General features: G+C 45.3%; 1 protein-coding gene across 1 annotated transcript in view; it reads right to left on the bottom strand.

Moving 5' to 3' along the window:
• The window catches only part of LOC144772437 (cell surface glycoprotein CD200 receptor 1-A-like), a 369,215-nt gene that overhangs the window by 182,650 nt on the left and 167,567 nt on the right, over window positions 1–18,998 (bottom strand). Inside the window, exon 2 of the mRNA XM_078656756.1 lies at window positions 3,842–4,153. Coding sequence (XP_078512882.1) covers window positions 3,842–4,153 — 312 coding nt within the window. The remainder of the gene's footprint in view (window positions 1–3,841; window positions 4,154–18,998) is intronic.

The raw sequence follows: 18,998 nt of genomic DNA, 5'->3' as shown, positions 1-18,998 counted from the left end.
TGGGCTTCTATGGGAATTCACAAGGGCATATTATCAAGCCCTTTATCGCCGCTTTAGCGGCAGCTTCCTGCCAATAAAAGCGGCGATAATGTATCGCCCTTTCTTGATAATAAGGCCCTTGGTACGCTGAAGGACATTTTCAATCACTCTCTTGATGTACGACATAGATCTATTCAAAATCATTCAGTTTTGTGCAATCTTTTTTTATGAAATAAAATATAAACAACATCGTCCTGTATTAGGATCTTAATATTCCTGTTCAGTCATGCGCTGACATGCGTTTTCGGTAAAGGAAAGGTGGCACAAACTTCTTCAGGGCACTCAGATGTAATATTTCATAACTTGATGTAGGGTAGAGAAATTGAGGGGGAGAGAAGAAATGGAGTTGCAGGTGCCAACAAGGATGTTTTCCACTCTTGTCAGGGGTATCAGTAGAAGGAGACACTGATATTATAGTCACTGTCCATACGTGCTTTGCTCTCCTCTTATAGCGAGATATAACGCTCACCTCTATCAGAGGCAGGTTTTTTTCTTTAGTATCTTTTTAGATTACAAATTGTACTTTGAACAGCTGCACTAATAACCAGTGGATGTAGCTGGGCTCCAGGCATAAGGAGAAAGGTTTTTCTAAAGAGGCATTGGGAACTGTAATTAGCAATGAGGTGCAGCCATTAGTTCCTGAAGAAGTGAAAGAGATGGGTTTTTGAGGCATCCCTTAAGTAAGGGGTGATCTCAGTCCTGTTTCATTGTGATGGAAACATTCATAAGTAAAGACACACAATACACCGATGCATTCTGCAGCACACATAGAAAGAGGATAATGCCTCAGGGATTGTTTTTGTGCAGAAAGGTGCAAAGGTGCCTCCGTAGGTGCTGGACAGAAGTTTGCCATCATCGCAGGCAGACAGCAGGAATGCACCGTAAAATGTTAAATAAGGTGCATTGCTGTCCTCTCCCTTTCATCAGCGCAGTGCAGCACAGTGTCTAGCGTGCAGCACGGTGTCTTGCTGTGTTGCATTGCGTGAATATTTGATCAATATGCCCCTCAATCTCAAAAGCAGGCACAGACCAAATTGAGAAACGTCAGTTTTAGATAGGTATGCTAATGTAGGGAAAATCAATTTAAAATTTGAGGGTCTTTTGTCTTTCATTGGGAATATAAAACAGGTAAAAACTGAATCAAATACAAAATATTATGAGAAATGATATAACATTTGGGGAAGTTCCTATTCGTAATATATTTCTGTTTGATTTGTCAGTGCTTTTATGCTACTAAACTTACTTTAAAATATGTAAACCTGTCACAGTGAGATTTCTGGTTAATATAAGTACAAAACATGCAAAGCAGCTGTCAAGTGGCCACATATCCTTAGAGTGACTTTCTGACAGTCCTGTTTATTTTTCAGCCAATTACATAAAGGTGTGTCCAGGTAAGAAGTTGATTAGCATAATAAAACTTCAAGTCCGAGCATGCACGATCATTTAGTTGAAAAACATAGGATCTAGCTGAAATCACCCTTATGACATGAGGTTATTTAGCAGTTTTGATGAGAAAACACAGAATGCAGAGTGTTCTGACCCTTTATCTTATAGTTGTCAATATAGGGTATGCCTTATATTATTCTGAACAGAATATTGCTTTGCTTTCTAATTAATGGTGGTGAATAAACATAAACAATGTATAATGTTATGTTTTTTTTGCATTATTGATTGAAACACGAAAATCTACATTTCTTTACTGGTCACTCTTTTTCAATCTACACTAATAGGTTTTCTTTTCATAGATACATTTGTTACTTATTAAAACCTACTGCTGATCACATTTTTGGTTGTTGGTTATGTTTTTTTCCTCAATAGGGCCATTTTTTTTCCAGTGTATGTGTACTTTGAATATATCGCAAAACGTAAGTCATCATTTGTGATTTTTCCCACAGATTCTTTCTTCACAGATTTTGTGAATATTTTCTTTTTTTGCAGATTGAGCCGGCACAATTAGGATAATATTTTACTCTAAAGCTGTTATGCGCATGCGCAGAGACACTCTTCACCTCATCGTTGGCAGTGTCATGGGAGTGCGGTTGGAGCGTGACATGTCATGTGCTGATGTTCCCCAAAAGCTTTACTCTGAGCCAGGCGAGGGACCAAGGTTAAGATCTCCTCCATCACACCACTAAGCGCTGCATTTCATGACACGATAACTGCACCTCCCTGGTCAACAGGTAGGACCTAGAAACATTTCCAACACACTCTTCCAACCACACAATCACACAGTGTAGCATGCTGCCATCATGGACAAGTGCTTCAGTGACCAACTCAGGGCTGAGAAGCGCTATACACATACTAGAATAAAATACGATACAAGCTATAAATGTGATACGAGAGTGGGCTGTAGTATAGCAACATGCTTTATCCACATGCACTGTCTCTGCAGCCTGGCACTGGCTCCTGGTGCACAGATATGAACCAGGCATGTTCAAGCAGTCTTTTGAGATTTCTTGCATAGCTCTTCTGTGCCTTGGCCTACCATTCTCCCATAGATCAGCTAACATGTCATCTGATTTGTGGGATGTCTGTGCAGCTCCTCTTCCAGGGTCTGCCTGTGGGCTTCCCACTTTCCTTGCCCCTTCCTCTAGTGCCCACTAGAGGAAGGGGCACTAGAGGAAGGGGCAAGGGGCCTCCTCTGGTGCCCCCTTCCCCTATACCAGTGTCCAGGCTCTCCACCTGCTCGCTCTGATTGCTGCCACAACTCCTTATTACAAAGCTCATGTCTGCTACTTTTTTCTGTCCAGATAGCCATGCCATTGCTTGATTTGTAAAACAATAAGTGCTGGAGCCCAAATCTTTGTTCAGAAGCTGCAGCCGGCAATGCACAAGACCCTGGTGGCGAATGCCAAAGCTGCGTAGTCTTGATTCCACCTCCTGCATCTTTAATCATCTTTAATCCCTGACCAGACACTCCCTGCCCATCAAACTCATTCCTGCACTTTCTCTTTCGTCTTTCTTTATTTGTCTTTCTTTTTCCATCTTTCTCCTTCTTTCTCCCTATTGTGATTTTTTCTCTCTTGTTCTGGGTCAAAGACTAATGAGAATAAATAGGTGCTGGTGCCCAAAAATAGGTTCCAGTGGGCCCCACCTTCGACCATCAGCTCAAGTTAAACAAGGCAGCCCTCAGTCAGTGCACTTTTGCTCATCACTGTTCCTCCTACCTCCACCAAGTGGTAGCTCCCTATTGCTCCTCATGAGGTTCTTGCACCCGTTCTTCCTCCAGGCCCACCCTGTGCCACCTCCTCCTCTACCTCGACTGCTTTCCAGTCTCTTCACCTGCAGTAGCACCAGCCTCCACGACCCTCTTTTAAGTCTTCCCACAAACCTGCTGGCCTCTATTGCCCCCTGTGCCAGTTCACAGGTGCTCCAACAATAGCTCTAACCTACTATGATAGGAGAGAGTGAATCAGTTGTAGGCAGTGGTTAATTTGTAAAAAAAACAGAAGTGCCGGGCTCTCGTCAGGAGGTAGCTTGCTCCAGCCCAGTATTCCTGTCAACACCACCTAAAACAGAACCAACTACTGACCATGAACGTGGGGAGAGGGTGTGGCGTAATGGTCAGATCTGCAGACTTTAGAGCTGGGGAACCAGGTTGGAGTCAAGGGCATTGGCTCGACATCCTGTGATTCCGGGAAAATCACTTAATCTCCCTGTGCCTACCATAAATGAATGTGTCCTTAACTGATGCTCATGACAAGTGCTGGTGTTGATGGCTAAATGTGGGTGCTGATCACCGGAAACCACCTGCTCAAATTAAGCACTGGTTGTAGGTCTGTCTGGTTGACGTAAGTCTTACCTTGTACATTCAACGTAATGTTGCTGAAGTAAGTACCCTCCACACTTGAAGTTTCACAGATGTAAATTCCGTCATCCTTTATTCCAACTGTATTTATAAGGAGAACAGAGAAAGTTTCATTTCCAGGCTTCGATCCTAGGTTCTCACTGCAGTTTGCAATTGTTTTTCCATCATGAGCTCTGAATGACATAATGCAGTACGTATTGGGCGTTGTTATCTTCCAGACCCTCGATGACAGCTGGGTGATTGGTTTGGTTGAGCAGTTAATAGCAATCTCCTGGGCACTCCTTGCATTCAATGTGTATTTGTTTACTAGACCAAAAAAAGAACAGTAAACAACGTTAGTTGCATTGGACACTATTTCAGCTGGACACAGAGACGAGCAGCATAAATACCATCCCATGCTTCAATTCATCCCACTTTTTAAGCATATGAAATATCTCTACTGCACCTCCACACTCGTATCAGCAGGGCGGAGATGGCAGATATGTGCTTTATTCAGATTACCACACATCTCCCTCACTAACACAAAACAAAGAAACATAACAATAAACGTAAGTACATAAGTTCCAATTCCAGTTCAGAAATCAAAATATAACATAGAGGATGAAAGATTACACAACATAGTCATCCGAATACAGAGGAGCACGGGTTGCCCTACTCCTCTTCCGTGCCATACGGTTACTGCTTGAGAGAACTGAGCATTCAAGGAAGAGGAGGAGGGCAGCCCCGGGACGTAGAGGTACACAGGTAAGTGGTTTTTACCTTTTTTTTTTTAAATTACTTGTAACTTATATCTTTAGTGGGGTGGAGGCAGGTGGTGAAGGGAAGCTCCACAGATTTCTACGAAGTTTGTTTCCAACTCCGTGGCCCTTCGCGTAGCCCCGCTACACACACTACGCCCAAGGTCGCTAGGGACGCCCCTGCGCTAAGCCTGGGCTAAGTCTGGGCCAAGTGCGGGCCCATCAGTCACTGGAGGAGACTGGGCTGGACTATCCCCCTTGGCTTTGTCCTTCGGCTGAACTGGAATCCAACTCATCGCATTCTCAAGAGGCCCTGATTACCGGAGAGGATTGGTAATGAAGATCCGTTCAAGTTTGGGGGGGGCATACTTCCTGTCAATTAAGAAGATGGCCTGCAGGCTCTTGTCTATAAATAGGGAGTAAGGGAAAAAGATCACTACGACAGAGGGGCCTATCACTGGCCCACTAGAAATACATTTCAAGGGGGTAATCGGAGCCCTAAACAACGAAATAATGCATACCGAGTCAAAACTCAAGGATTTATTGAAGCAACCTCCACAATGACAAAGTCTACTACCCCCGTGGTACTGGCAACAGCATCCTTGTCCACACACGAGGGCCTTTTGGTTGTTGCTGACTCAAGGCCAGTTCAACCACCTGGGGGAGTTCCTGTCTTTTTCAGTCTAATTCATTAACCCCCAGGTGCTCCATAGTTACTACCCCTAAAAAGAAATCTAAGCAAAAGGACCCACGAGTGGCCTATTCCAAGCTTACACCTCCCCGATAAGCATTAAGATGGGAAAGTGTCTAGGGGAAGTTACAGACATAATGACAATGCCCCCTGTGAATGTACCGTGAATGTACACAGTGGTATCGAGACTTTGGTAAGACATTACAGGAATATCAAGGATTCACAGGTCACCATGGAACAATGAATGTCTAGTATAATATTGTTATCTAATCGATTAACCACAGTTGAGAAATTGTTACAGTCCTGTAGTGGAGCCTGGATGAGATAATGAAGAGGACTGTTAGCATTAAAGCTGCAGTCAACCAAACAGGCATGGAGGTGAAAGGAGAAGAAGAGGCAGCTGGGGCAGTTGGGGGCTCCATAAGGGGAGCCACTAACTCAAGCCTAGGGATCCAAAAACCTGTGATGGCCCCCCAAAAAATGTAATCACAAATCATGCATCCGTACATAAGCCTCAGAGGGAAATGGGTAATAGCTCACTTTTCCCCTGTATCCTAGATTTGCCACCTGAATATGTACCCTATGTGGTTGCCCTGGTGGGAGTCCCCTCGATTCCTGCAGACAAGGCTGATTCTTGGTGGGAATTAAAGAACAAATGTGTCCAATGGATATGGGCAAGCGCTATACGGACAGATGTGAGTGAGCTTTACCATAATATCATTATGGTTAGATGGGTGAGTTAGGTGGGCAGAGCAGAGAAATCTATTGAGGGCGCTTGCATGGCTGTGAATTTTCGCAACTCCGCCCTTGCTGAGAGGGTACTGCATGTATGTGGGTCATACGTACTGCTGCCAAATAACATTCCTTCAGTCCCACTAATTTTTTTCTATAGACCCAAACGGGTAGCTCGAGCCCCCCAGAATCCCCAGATTTTGGCTAACAATAAGACTGGCACAGAGGGTTGGCAACAGACAGATATATGTGGTAGTCCAATATACTAATGGAGAGAGGGGAACAGGTTGGAGTGCCTCTGTAGACTTGATGGCCAGGATTGACTTGGTCCAGACAAGGGAAGGCCTGTAATAAAGGGAGATTAGGAAATGTGTAAAACACAAGTGACTATGCCCTGTGACGAACAAAAGTGTGCTTATAACCATCACCATCCCCTTTATGAATCGTTTTGGCCACCACAAGTGTGGAAGGGTATGCTCAGATGTGAGTCCCTTGCTCACTGCACCATCAGGATTCAAGCAAGACGGGCCGAAGACGGCTGTAATGCCAGAAACCGGTCCCCGGAAGCTTGTTTCCTTTCCAGTAAAGAATTGGCTTGGTAGTTTGGTCTGCCCTGTTCCCATGATGCACTGGGCCAGGGTCAGACTAATTTGCATGTAGCCAGGTTCTGAGCTGGGATGGTGCAGTGAGCTAAACAACGGTGATGGATCAAGCCCTGATCTTTTGACTGGGTAGGAGTGTTCTGCTTAATTCAGATACTCTGTCCATCACCATCCCCTTTATGAATCGTTATAACCATTTTAAGCCCGTTATGCGTCCAGAAGGGAATGAATCCGTAGGTAATACAGAAGGTGATTACATCTGTAGGCAACATGGGGTGGGCGTTCGTGGAAAGTGGCAGGGCTTAAAAATAAGATTGATATACCGGACTGGCACAGACTGATCTCTAGTGCCTATTTTATCTGCCTAAAGGAAACATGGGAGATGGTGGCTAATCCCATAAATGGGGATATGGAATTCCAGACTCCGGCCAAGGGTAGGGCAAAGTGGGGGTGCTAATGATATACATTGTAAATACATTACCTTGGAAAACTTTGAAACGTATTAATAAATCACCTTTTTTCCATCTTCTGGTATGTGAGGTGGGTGACTCATGGGACATACTCTTAGTCAATTTTTATAATAATTGAACTCAAGTAATTGCAAACCTGGATTTAGCCATATTGTCTTAAATGTCCTTGCATCACAACCCTAAGAGAAGCATATGGGATGGAGACTTTAATGCACACTATTGCCCATTTTTATCTAAATCAATCTGTGGGATGGTAGATGCACAAGGCGGGGCCCTTGTTCATTTTAAAAATGATCCGTATGGAATAGTTTTGAGCAATTTAATGATTAAGTTAAGCCTTAGGATGTACAATACAAAGGTGAATGAGAACAGAGGTTTAGTACCCACGTTCTTTAGCAATCACTATGCCATCCCTTTTAATTACACGATGGCCTCTGAAGCCTAAGACACTGTTATTAATGGCTTTGAGACGAGTTTCTCTGGATACAGTGATGCAGCACTTCTGGAAATTAGAGTGGGTTTAGCAAGGAAAAGAAACAACTTGCTAAAGCTGGGAATTAAGCTAATTCTGGCTGCTAAAAATGGTTTCTCAATCAAATGCGAGAAAGATGATCATTCATTGTTTCTCCCATCCTAGCTGCAGCATACTATGGCTGTGGTGAAGGTATCTTTAGACCCCAAGGTTGACCCCCGAAGATTATCATTGCTTTTTCAGCTATTGCTTTACATGTAAAACAGGCCCTGAGCCGTAGGGCACAGGTGCCGCTGGTGCAAGCGAGGGGTTGGTTTGACTCAGATTGTGATAGCTAGCAACCAGCTACATAAAGCCCTCCAGCAGGGACCGAGGGGCATGGCATCAATAAGGCTTGCACGTCTGCACTTTAAACAGACCATTGCCTGTAGAAAAGAATTTATAAAAGGGGCAGCATGGGAGGCTCTGGTGCAGGCCAACACTCTCAAAGACATTAGGGCTTTCTGGAAGGTCAGTAATAATAATTACTTAAGGGAGTCTAACAACCCCTCAACAGAGGTATATATAGCAGAGGAGGCATGGGTCGACCACTTCACTGCCATTTATGATAATTACTCCACCTTGAGTGTAGAGCAGGGCGCCCAGAGTATTCTCTGAGCACAAGTGGCTCAGAGGACAAATACTTTGCAATGCATTTTACTCGAGGTCAAAAGGGCCTTGGCTGAAAGCCGCAAAGGAAAGGCTCCAGTCCAAAACAGGATTCCCCTGGATATGTTCCGTGAGCAGCAAGATCTATGGGACCTGCTGCTTACAAATGTTTTTAATGCTATTGTGGTGACACAGGACCTTCGAGCTCATGGAAATCTACGATTTTCTTTCTGATCTATACAAGGTGATAAAGCCCTACCACAAAATTATCGGCCCATATCACTCCTGGATGCTACCGCATAGGAAAGGGGTGCAAACTACTTCATAGACCGGAAGATTGGGTAACAAATAATAATATATTAGTTGATACACAATATGGTTTTAAAAAGGGGTTGGGCACAGTTCACCAATGTCTGAATTTGAATATTATTATAGGGAAGTATACAGTGGCTAAAAAGGGCATGATATACTTATCATTATGGACCTCTCAGCAGCTTTTAACTGTGTTTTGCACTCAAAACTGTGGATAATTATGGAGGATCCAGGGGTACAGGCGAGAATCGCCACCTTTACTAGGCAACTGTATTGTGATGCTAAAGCCAGAGTGCGATTCGGCACAGGTGGCAAATGCTCAGGTAGCATTAACTTCAGAAGAGGGGTTAGGAAGGGGTGTATCTTAGCCCCCTTCCTGTCTTGCCTGAATACGAACCAGGTGGAATCAGTTTGGTCAAGAGTGAGGGATATGGCGTATATTGTATCGCACCCCCTCCCTATAATACTTTGCGCAGATGATGCAGTATTGATTGCTAGAACAGGGAGGGGGATGCAAAGTTTAATTGATGCTTATATTTCTTTTATTTCCGATTTGGATCTGAAAGTTAATGGTACCAAAACTTATACTGTGACCCGTGGGATTAAACCTAGAAAAAAAACATATTTTGTGCTGAGCGGCTCAAATTGAGTGAAACCCCAAACTTTTCCTACCTGGGGATCTTTTTTGATAGTAATCATTCCCGGATCCCCATGATAGCAAATAGGTGGTCCCTGATGGAGAAATTTATCATTGGGGTGCTTCTCTTTACAAATAAATTGGGCACAAAGGGGGTCAGGGAACTCCTCATTATATATGGGGAAGACTCAATCCCCATGGGGGGAAGACTCAATCCCCATGGAAGCATTTCATGACTGCCTAAGAGACACAGCCGGCTGGCTGCATTTGAATTCCCTGCAATTCAATTCCTCTAAAACCGAGGTCTTGTTCTGTCCCGGAAGCCGAATCCCTCGCCCTTTTCCAGTGGAATTCTGGCCCCCGGAAAACTCAGATAAACCACAGCCGGTTACCAGTGTCCGCAATCTGGGCGTTATGCTAAATAACAACCTCAGCATGGAAACGCAGGTAACCAAAACAGTCTCAACCTGCTCGGCCCTTATGCGCTCTTTACGCAAAATCATGCCACTACTCCCCGCCCAGGCCCGAGCACTGATAGTCAGGTGTACTATTCTTAGTCGCCTTGACTACTGCAATGCTCTCCTGCTCGACTCCCCAGCTGTACTATTGGACAGACTCCAACGAGTCCAGTCGGCGGCAGCCAAATTGGCCCTTGGTTGGACCAGGAGATCTTCGGCCACAGCAGCCTTAGCCGAGCTACACTGGCTTCCTCTGAAACAACGAATAGCTTGTAAGGCTCTCTGCCTGGTCTTCAAGGCTTTACACGGATCGGGCCCCAGATCCTTACAACAAATGTTTTCCTGGTATATCCCCACCAGAACTCTACGATCCGCCACAGCCTGCCTTGTGATGGTACCCAGATTTAACAAGGTAAGGACCGGGGGAAGATCTTTCAGAGTGGCTGCTGCTAAGCTTTGGAATAGTCTGCCCGCCGACATTCGTCAAATTCCACAGCTCCTGCCTTTCAGAAAGCGAATCAAAACGTGGCTCTTCCCCTAGTTTCCCCGCCACATCCATCTCCCTAAACAGTCTCCCACTGCTTCCAACTCAGGAGTAAGCTCTCAGCGCCAGGATACCTGCCAGGTGACAGCTGCGCTCTACAAGTGTTTTAAATAAATAAATAAATAAATATGAGCGTACAAAAGAGGCGGCGGCGTAGGTGTAAGCGCTGCAGGCAGGAAGACGCTGACTTTATTCACCTTGCATGGCATTGCCCGAGAGTTGCAGACTACTGGGTGCAGGTGACGAAAGTACTCAGTATTATCCTGGAGACACAAATTGACTGTACAGTGCGTGTGTGTCTACTGGGCCTTGTCCCTCAAGTCAGAGCAAAGAAGAGAAAGTTTTGTGTCATTGCTCTACTGATGGCTAAGCGTAGGGTCTCACTCCATTGGAACGGCAGACGGTGTCCGACGGTACGGCTCTGGTTGGTGGACCTAGTTTATTGTAAAGATACATTGACCACATATGAAGAAGAACTTCCGGCCAGATCACGACCCAAAGACTATTGGGTTTATCTACTTGATTATCTTAAAGCGCAGTTACCGGATCTCAATGAATAAAGTGCGGACAACGTGTATGTCAGGATGTTCAAAGCTTAGTGATATCCTAGTACAGGTGATGGGAGGGAGAATGCTGTGGTGCAGTGGTTGATGTTACCTTTCCTTTTCTTTTTTGTTGTTTTACGTTAGTATACAAATCTAAAAGTTTTTAAAAACAGTGTAAGATGACTGCTATTATGTGACTAAAAGTATAATCTGCATATGTTACCTATATCACGCCGCCGGACCTTTGGTTGTCGGCTGAAGGGCTGTGTAACTCCGAAAGGTACTATAAGACACCTGCGATGGATGCCGCCGGCCTCTAAGGTTGCAGGCGCAATACTGTGTTCATAACAACAAATGTACAATAAAGGTCTTACAAAAAAAAAAAAAGAGGCGGTGGCGTCATATGGCGCTGGGGTATGGGGAATGACTAATACATAGAGCATCCGAAGGGTGAAATATTCCTATTTTTAAATACTTTTAGCTCTTCCCCCAAGGTGTTCGAACTTCATTTCTCATTCTGAAGTGGGAGCCTCATATTTAACAGATAGGATTAAGATGGCTCAGATTTTGCTCCTCACAAAACCCTTTAAACTTTATTCAGATTTTGCTGCGGCACTCCTTAAAGTCACAAGAGGAAACTGGTCTGAATAAACTTATCCTTATGGATAGCTTGATCTTAGAACATGCTTTGGAGATCCAGTGGTTAAGATATGTAAAGTCTTGCTGTGAGGAGATTGGCTTAGCTGATCTCTTAAACAACCCAGACTCTCATAGAATGCTTGCTGAGGGCAAATTGAACCTTTGTGCTCAGAATAAAGATGAAAAGATGGGAGGTGGAGAAATCAAAGTCATCTGTTGTTGCCTATAATACGATGTCCCCCCACCCAACCCCCTCCCGCCCCCAGGAGGGCCTACAAACTTACCTGCCCCTAGTGCAAAATGCCCAGCACCAGATTATTTTGACCAGATTAATGGCTAATCTGTTGCCACTGATGGTAGGGTTCCCTGCTAATTGGTATTCTTTGTCAGATCTTTCACCTGTGCCCTTGTGGTGGTATGTCCTCCTACCAAATTTGCACATTGTATTTTTCTGTCAGTATTATGAGCTTCCCATAAAAAAAATGACCTACCTCATTTTAAAATATACAACATAAAACAGTGCAGACCAGCTCTGCTTTTTCTGCAACAACTTAACAACCCACTGGTATCTCTTATCTATGGGAGGTTTTAAAAATTAGGGAAATTTGTGGGTGGACTCCTTTTAATTGAATTGTATTTTTGTAAGGTTATGAGTTTTATTGTTTATGATTTTATTGTGAAATTTTATATGCTGATTATTTTTATGTACTTTTATGCTACTGAACAGTAACAAATACAATTTATTGATGAGGATTATGCTGAGGATGATGATATATTCTCTACTAGTTTGGCATATAATAAAATATATTAACACACTAGTTCGGATGTCTTGTGTCTGTTCTTCTTTGGATGGGTAGGTTGAGGAGAACCCACCACTAACATGCTGAATCTGTGATAGGACTGCCTGCACCCGACTATGGGTCTTCCTTCTCATTTAGTATGAGAGAAAGATAATGGGGCACCTGTCAATTTTCCCCACTCCTCACCACTGATGGATATACATTCACAGCCTAGGGACCAGGCAAACAACAGGCCACTCACAACTCGTAGTTTAGCGATCAACTCTTTCTTGGTAGGTGTGTGTGTTGCATCAATAGTGACTGTTCTGGTGCCATGCGATGATAAATCGGTTATATCCTTGGGCTTTAATGCTGAAGTGATTTTACTTGCTCAGCCTTCCCAAAGAGCCCATTCCAGGTACTGATGTTAGTTGTTCAAACATAGGACTATAACAAATAGGCACTGGCAAATACAATAGGTCTGCCTTTTTTATTACGGTGATTCTTTATTAGTTGATCTGTTTGCATTGTGCGATTGTGCATATAGGTGTGTGAATGCAGAAATGCTCTGTTGAATTATTGGGTACAAGGATGAATGAGTGAGTGCACATACATTAATGAGTGAGTTATAGATGTACCAGATTAGTTTATTTTATTTCTGGCTTTCTATATGGCCCACAAGATGTCTTTATCAACTTTGTAGTACTGAGAGCATCCTCTATTGTGAGGCAAGAGCATCATTTTCAGAAGATCTGTTACCGAGGTCATCCATCAGAATATGGTCGACACAAATTGATCGGGGAACACTATGCACCTTGTGAAGGGGGCTTTACTTTTACTTAAATATCTATTTTATCTCCATAACTCCTAGTACTAAACAAGAACAGTGCACATACGAAAAAAGAAAATTGAAAAGATTGGGCACAGGTTTATCAAAAATGTAGGTTCTAAAATACTAGCAATACTGAAATCCTATTTGTGGATGGATTGTGTAGAGCAGGCTTCCCTAATGAGTAGCTCATGAGTTACTGGAAACTTTAGGGGGCAGAAGAAACAGGGGCCTGGGGTGGGGGGGAGCAAAACAGGGAACTGGTGCGGAAAGCAACATGGAGTCGCTGATGGGGGAAGCAAAAGGAGAAAGGGAGCAATGTGGTGCTCGATGGGAGAAGCACACTAGTGTGAAGGCAATGTAGAGGAAGTGGAGGAGAAGTATATGTGGAAGAGTGAGGAACATGGAGCTTAGCGGAGGGTGGGAGGGGTGCATCAGTACACAAGGGAGACCGCTGGAAAACACATGCACTCTGGAGCCGTGCTTAAACAAAAAATGAAAGTTGCACCTGAAACAACTAGCAGTGTAAGGACACAGTAATGCCTCAATGTGCTCCATGGGAGGGAAAATCACGAAAAGAGGAAGGAAAGCCCACACCAGTTAACCATTAAGAAGCAGGCAAATGAGAGTGAAAATGAAGCCAACTAATGGTAAGCAATAGGCAGGGTCTAAGCCCATCTTTAGCTGTGTGTGAAATCCGTGTAATTTGCTTTTGCATATTTATGCAAAATGTCAGCAAAATAACAAGAAATAACATGTAACTATATGAGTTGTAAATATGTCATACATATATATTTGGTTATATTTTAGTATCAATGTCTGGGCAAGGACACATTTAAACAAAAGCACCACACACAATATTCCCATGTGTTTGCTGTAAATATTTACTAAAATGGCACATTTGTGGTAAATTTGTGCTGCAAATGGCATGTAATTACACAAAGTGTAACACAAAACTTCCAAATTTACTCTAACAATGCATATCGCAACAGACAACAGACAGCACATGCTCTGCCGAGTAGGCAAGACCTAAAAAAAATAATATAAACCACCTTCCACATTATGGCTTTGGCTAGGACATTCAGGGGACACAAAAGGCATACAGAACAGGAGTGGAAAAAGAATAAAGTTGTCTGGTGAAATAGGTTAAATTAAAGCCTATTTTGTGAACACTTAAAATCGTTAAACAAAGTTCAATTAAACTCCAACTGGTTGTCCAAAGATATCCAAACGATATCGACAACCAATTGGGCATGAGAGAAACTAAGATGACTCACTGAAACCCCATTTTTTTATTCGCCCCACGGTCCCGCCAGCTCCCCGCGTCCTGCGGGAGCCAGCATTGCTTTTCCACATAGGGAGCTGCTAAGATGCAGGTCCTCGTGTGGAAAAGCAATCGTCTTTGGTTTTTGGAAGATAAAAAAACAAAGCAGTTTGCTATGACATAGCAATCAATCAATCAATCAGTGAACTTGTAAAGCACGCTACTTACCCGTGAGGGTCTCAAGGCGCTGAGGGGGGGAGGGGGTGCTGTTACTGCTTGAAGAGTCAGGTCTTGAGGAGTCGTCTGAAGGTGAGTAGGTCTTGGGTCTGTCGCAGATGGGTGGGGAGGGTGTTCCAGGTCTTGGCGGCGAGGAAGGAGAAGGATCTGCCACCAGCGGTTTTTCGTCGGATACGCGGGATGGCGGCAAGGGCGAGGCTGGTGGAGCGGAGCTGGCGGGCGGGGTTGTAGAAGTTGAGTCTGTTGTTCAGGTAGGCTGGTCTGGTGTTGTGGTGTGCTTTGTGTGCGTGGGTGAGGAGCTTGAAGGTGTTCCTCTTGGTGATGGGGAGCTTGTGCAGGTCTCTCAGGGGGGAGGTGATGTGGCTGCAGTGGGGGATGTTGAGGATCAGTCGGGCGGAGGCGTTTTGGATGCGGTGTAGTCGTCGCAAGTGTTTGGCCGGGATTCCTGCATAGAGTGCGTTGCCGTAGTCCAGCCTGCTAATGATGAGGGCTTGGGTAACCATTCTTCTGGTTTCGTCGTGATCCAATTGTAGATCCTGCAAAGCATGCGGAGGGTTTTGTAGCATGAGGAGGAGACGATGTTGACCTGCTTTGACATGGAGAGGGAGGAGTCGAGGATGAATCCTAGGTTATTGATCTTGCCTGGGAAGAGCGAACTCAGCTGGGGACCTCAATTTTGGCCTCCGGAGATGGGAAACCCCCCCTCCAAATCCCGCACAGTTAAGAGCCTTGGAGTCACCTTTAGTGAAGACCTCTCCCTGAAAAGTCAGGTAGGGTCATTGGTTTCCGCTTGCTTCTTTCAGCTGTGCAAGATTAGAAAGATTGCCCATTTCCTAACCCATTCTGCCCTGATACAGGTGACCATCGCCCTTGTGCTGTCTAGGCTGGACTACTCGAATAGTTTATATTTGGGCCTTCCAGCCGGGCAGCTCAAGAGGCTGCAGCTGGTTCAAAATCAGGCGGCCAGGCTGATCTGTGGGCTTCCTAAATGGCAGTCCATCAGGCCAGGCCTGGCAGACCTGCACTGGCTGCCGGTAGCCCAGAGGGTGGCTTTTAAAACCGGCTGCATTATCTTTAGGGCATTACAAAGTAAAGGCCCCAAATTTATTATCAATCTGCTTGCCAGATACACCCCCTCCCGCAACCTCCGCTCTGGTCACAAAAACTTGCTCATGGTGCCGGTTGTTAGGAAACAACGTCAGGGCGGCAGCTCTTTTCATTTTCTTGCTGCCTCCCTCTGGAACTCCTTGCCAGCTTCTTTAAGGTCACACGAGGATATTCTAGCCTTTAGACTAGCCTTTAAGACCTGGCTTTTTAGAGAAGCTTATCCTTAGACGTTCTAAGTTGTCCTCCTGTTGTTGTGTTATGCTCTGAAAACCTCCTACAGCGCCATGAAGCCTACGGGCGTACGTGCGCTTTATAAGCTAAATTTAACATAACATAACATATGTGCGTGGTCCATGGGTGTTGGAGCTGTTCCAAGTGCGGTCTGCCACCAGGAGTCGTCCCACGCAGAGGGGGTAAAGCCGAGGATAAGGACTTTCCGTCTTGTCCGAGTTCAGCTTCAGGCGGGTTTTCCTTATCCAGTCGAAGACGGCCTTCATTCCCTCGTGGAGGCTAGTTTTGGCGGTGTGTGGGTCCTTGGTGAGGGAGAGGATGAGCTGGGTGTCGTCGGCGTAGGAGATCATTTTCAGGTCGTGCTGGCGGGCCACTTGTGCGAGTGGGGGCCATGTAGACATTGAACAGGGTCAGGCTGAGGGATGAGCCCTGAGGTACTCCGTAGATGATGTCAGTGGCTTCGGATTGGAAGGGTGGGAGGCGGACTCGTTGGGTTCTGTCGGAGAGGAAGGACGTGGTCCAGTACAGTCCAGGGCCTTCTTCTGGGTTCCGGCTTCTTGGAGGCGTGTTCTTAGTGTGCGGTGGCAGACCGAGTCGAAGGCGGCTGACCGGTCCAGGAGGATAAGGGCTGAAGTTTTGCCGTTGTCTAGTTGGCGCCTGATGTCGTCTGTGGTGGCAATGAGGGCTGTCTCGGTGCTGTGGTTTCATCTGAATCCGGACTGGAAAGGGTCTAGTATGTTGTTGTCCTGGAGGTGGCGGGTCAGCTGTATGTTGGCGATTTTCTCGATGACCTTGGCCGGGAAGGGGAGCAGGGAGATGGGCAGGAAGTTCTTGAGGTCTTTGGGTCCGCCTTGGGTTTCTTGAGGAGGGCGTTGATTTCGGCGTGCTTCCAGCTTTCCGGGAATGTCGCTGTGTCGAAGGAGATGTTGATAATCTTCCGTAGTTGGGGTGCGATGGTTGTATCAGCTTTGTTGAAAACGTGGTGTGGGCAGGTGTCTGACAGAGATCCTGAGTGAAAGGAGTTCATGACCTTGCGTGTCTCGTCGTCGTTGACGTGGGTCCAGGAGGTCTGCTGGTTGGTGCAGGTGGGGTCGGGGTAGGGTTTGTTGCGGTCGGGGCGGGTGATGTGTTGAAGCTGTGGTGGATGTCGGTGATCTTGCGATGGAAGAAGGTGGCCAGTGAGTCGCACAGATCTTGCGAGGGCGGGATGTCGTTGGTGTTGGCGCTGGGGTTGGAGAATTCCTTCACTATGTTGAAAAGCTCTTTGCTGTCGTGTGCATTGTTGTCCAGCCGGGTTTTGAGGGAAGATCCGTGGGACAACAGTGTCTCAGGGGTGGGCACCCCGGGACACTGCAGGAGCTGGCCCTGGGGGGTGGCGGTCCCCAGGGCTTGGGGGTCTGTCACGGACCCCCCAATTTTCATATTTAAGGCCCCGGGGAGGTGGCTGTCGCCTGGACGTGTGGGGGGGTTCAAGCCCCATACACACGTCTTTTTATTTAGAAAAATAGAAGCCCCATGGGGTTGCGGGGGGACTGTGAGACCCCCATAAATATTTTTGAAAAGCCCGGGGCTTGTGGGACCCCCTGAGCCGGCATAGTGGGTCAGGGTGTTTCTACCTTGCCCCCTTTTTGTGTTGTGTGCGTTTGTTTTCCAGATTTCTTGTGCCTCGGTTCTACCGAGGCACAAGATGGCTGCCAACACTTCCTGGTTTGGAGTGTTGACAGCCAATTAGCATAAAGCTTGTGATCGGGAGGGTGGGTGGATCCTGCGTGCCTCCATATATCGAAACTTTTTTAATTTTGATTTTTCTCAGCAACTACTGAATGGATTTACACCATTTAACAACAAGCATTGGCATAGCCAATAGGTATAGCCTTTGGGACCTTGTAAGTATTTAGTTATGAAGCACAATATCCTTGGCGCAACAACATCAACTGTTGCTTGGCTAAACACTTATAAAGTCCCAAAGGCGAGACCTATTGGCTATGCCAATGCTTGTTTGTTTTGAATGGACGTTGCATTGTTTTTAATGTGCACTGATGTTTTCTCAATCACTTTTAATGATTTGCGGGATATTATACTGAAAAATAATTTATTATTGATGCTTTGGTAGAAATGCCACCTGCTCTTGGCAAAATTGTTGTTTGGTGCTAATTCCTCACAAGAAATTGGTTCAACAGCACGCCATCCGATCATGTACTGAACTAGGCTAATCGCATTCACTAGGACAGGAAGTGAGGGATGCCATCATGCCAGTCATAACAGATTGCATGGGTTTGATTTTACCAGGTAAGACCAGTAAGCCGTCTCTCTTAGAAGTAAGGAACAAGGACTGTACCCCTAAAGTGCTTTAATTAGTTCTAGTAAGTACTATATTTCTGAAGCACCCTAAAATTTAAAACGTATTGGGGTTAGAAAGATACAGAACAACAACCACTTTATTTGACTGTGGTCACATCATACATTTAAAAAAGAAAGCACACTTTGCAGAGTCTCAACATCTTACTTCAAAGTTTGAAACAAATGCAAATTCTGATGAGTGCAGTTGTGAATGTTTTTGTTTGTCACGTCATTGTCAACTAACGAACCTGGGATTCCACGAGCAGTGCTGTTAAAGACAGGCATGCGCTGGGGTAATTCTATACATGGGTTAACCATGTTTCAGGCTAGCTTTTACAGTGTCAAACCAAATAAAAATATGTTAATTCATTTTGCTTCAGACTAATTTGCACAAGGGATTAATGCTGAGCCTTGGAACGCCACCCATATGAAATGCTGTAACGTGTTTGCATTTGAAAGGAATTTTCCTTATTTCAGTGTAAAAAAAACAAGCAGGCGTTTCACTTGCGAGAGTGTGCAGCGTCAGGAGAGTTAATTGCTACAATATGGCGCAGCGCGCTCCCGCAAGTGAATCGGCATACGTGCATGCGTTGCTATTGAAGGCAATGGAACGCGTGCACGTTTTTGGCTGAAACGCCGAAGCGATGGCTAAAGGTCTTTCTGCCTATGCAGCACATGCGCGCGGCTTGGCGAGACCTAAAAAGGGATCTTTCTGAACCAAGGGCTACCTTTTTGCCAAATTTGGTGTAATTCCATTCAGCAGTTCGGGCTGTAGCCGTGTCTAAAGTTTCCTATGGAAAATTGCAAAGTGGAAAACACATTTTGGGACCCCCCTTTTTTCTTGGCCCCCGCTTACCGAATCACCAAGATAGGAGCG

Source organism: Lissotriton helveticus, chromosome 8 (assembly GCF_964261635.1).
Source record: "Lissotriton helveticus chromosome 8, aLisHel1.1, whole genome shotgun sequence".
Lineage (NCBI taxonomy): Eukaryota > Metazoa > Chordata > Amphibia > Caudata > Salamandridae > Lissotriton > Lissotriton helveticus.
This window is presented reverse-complemented; position numbering and strand designations above follow the sequence as displayed.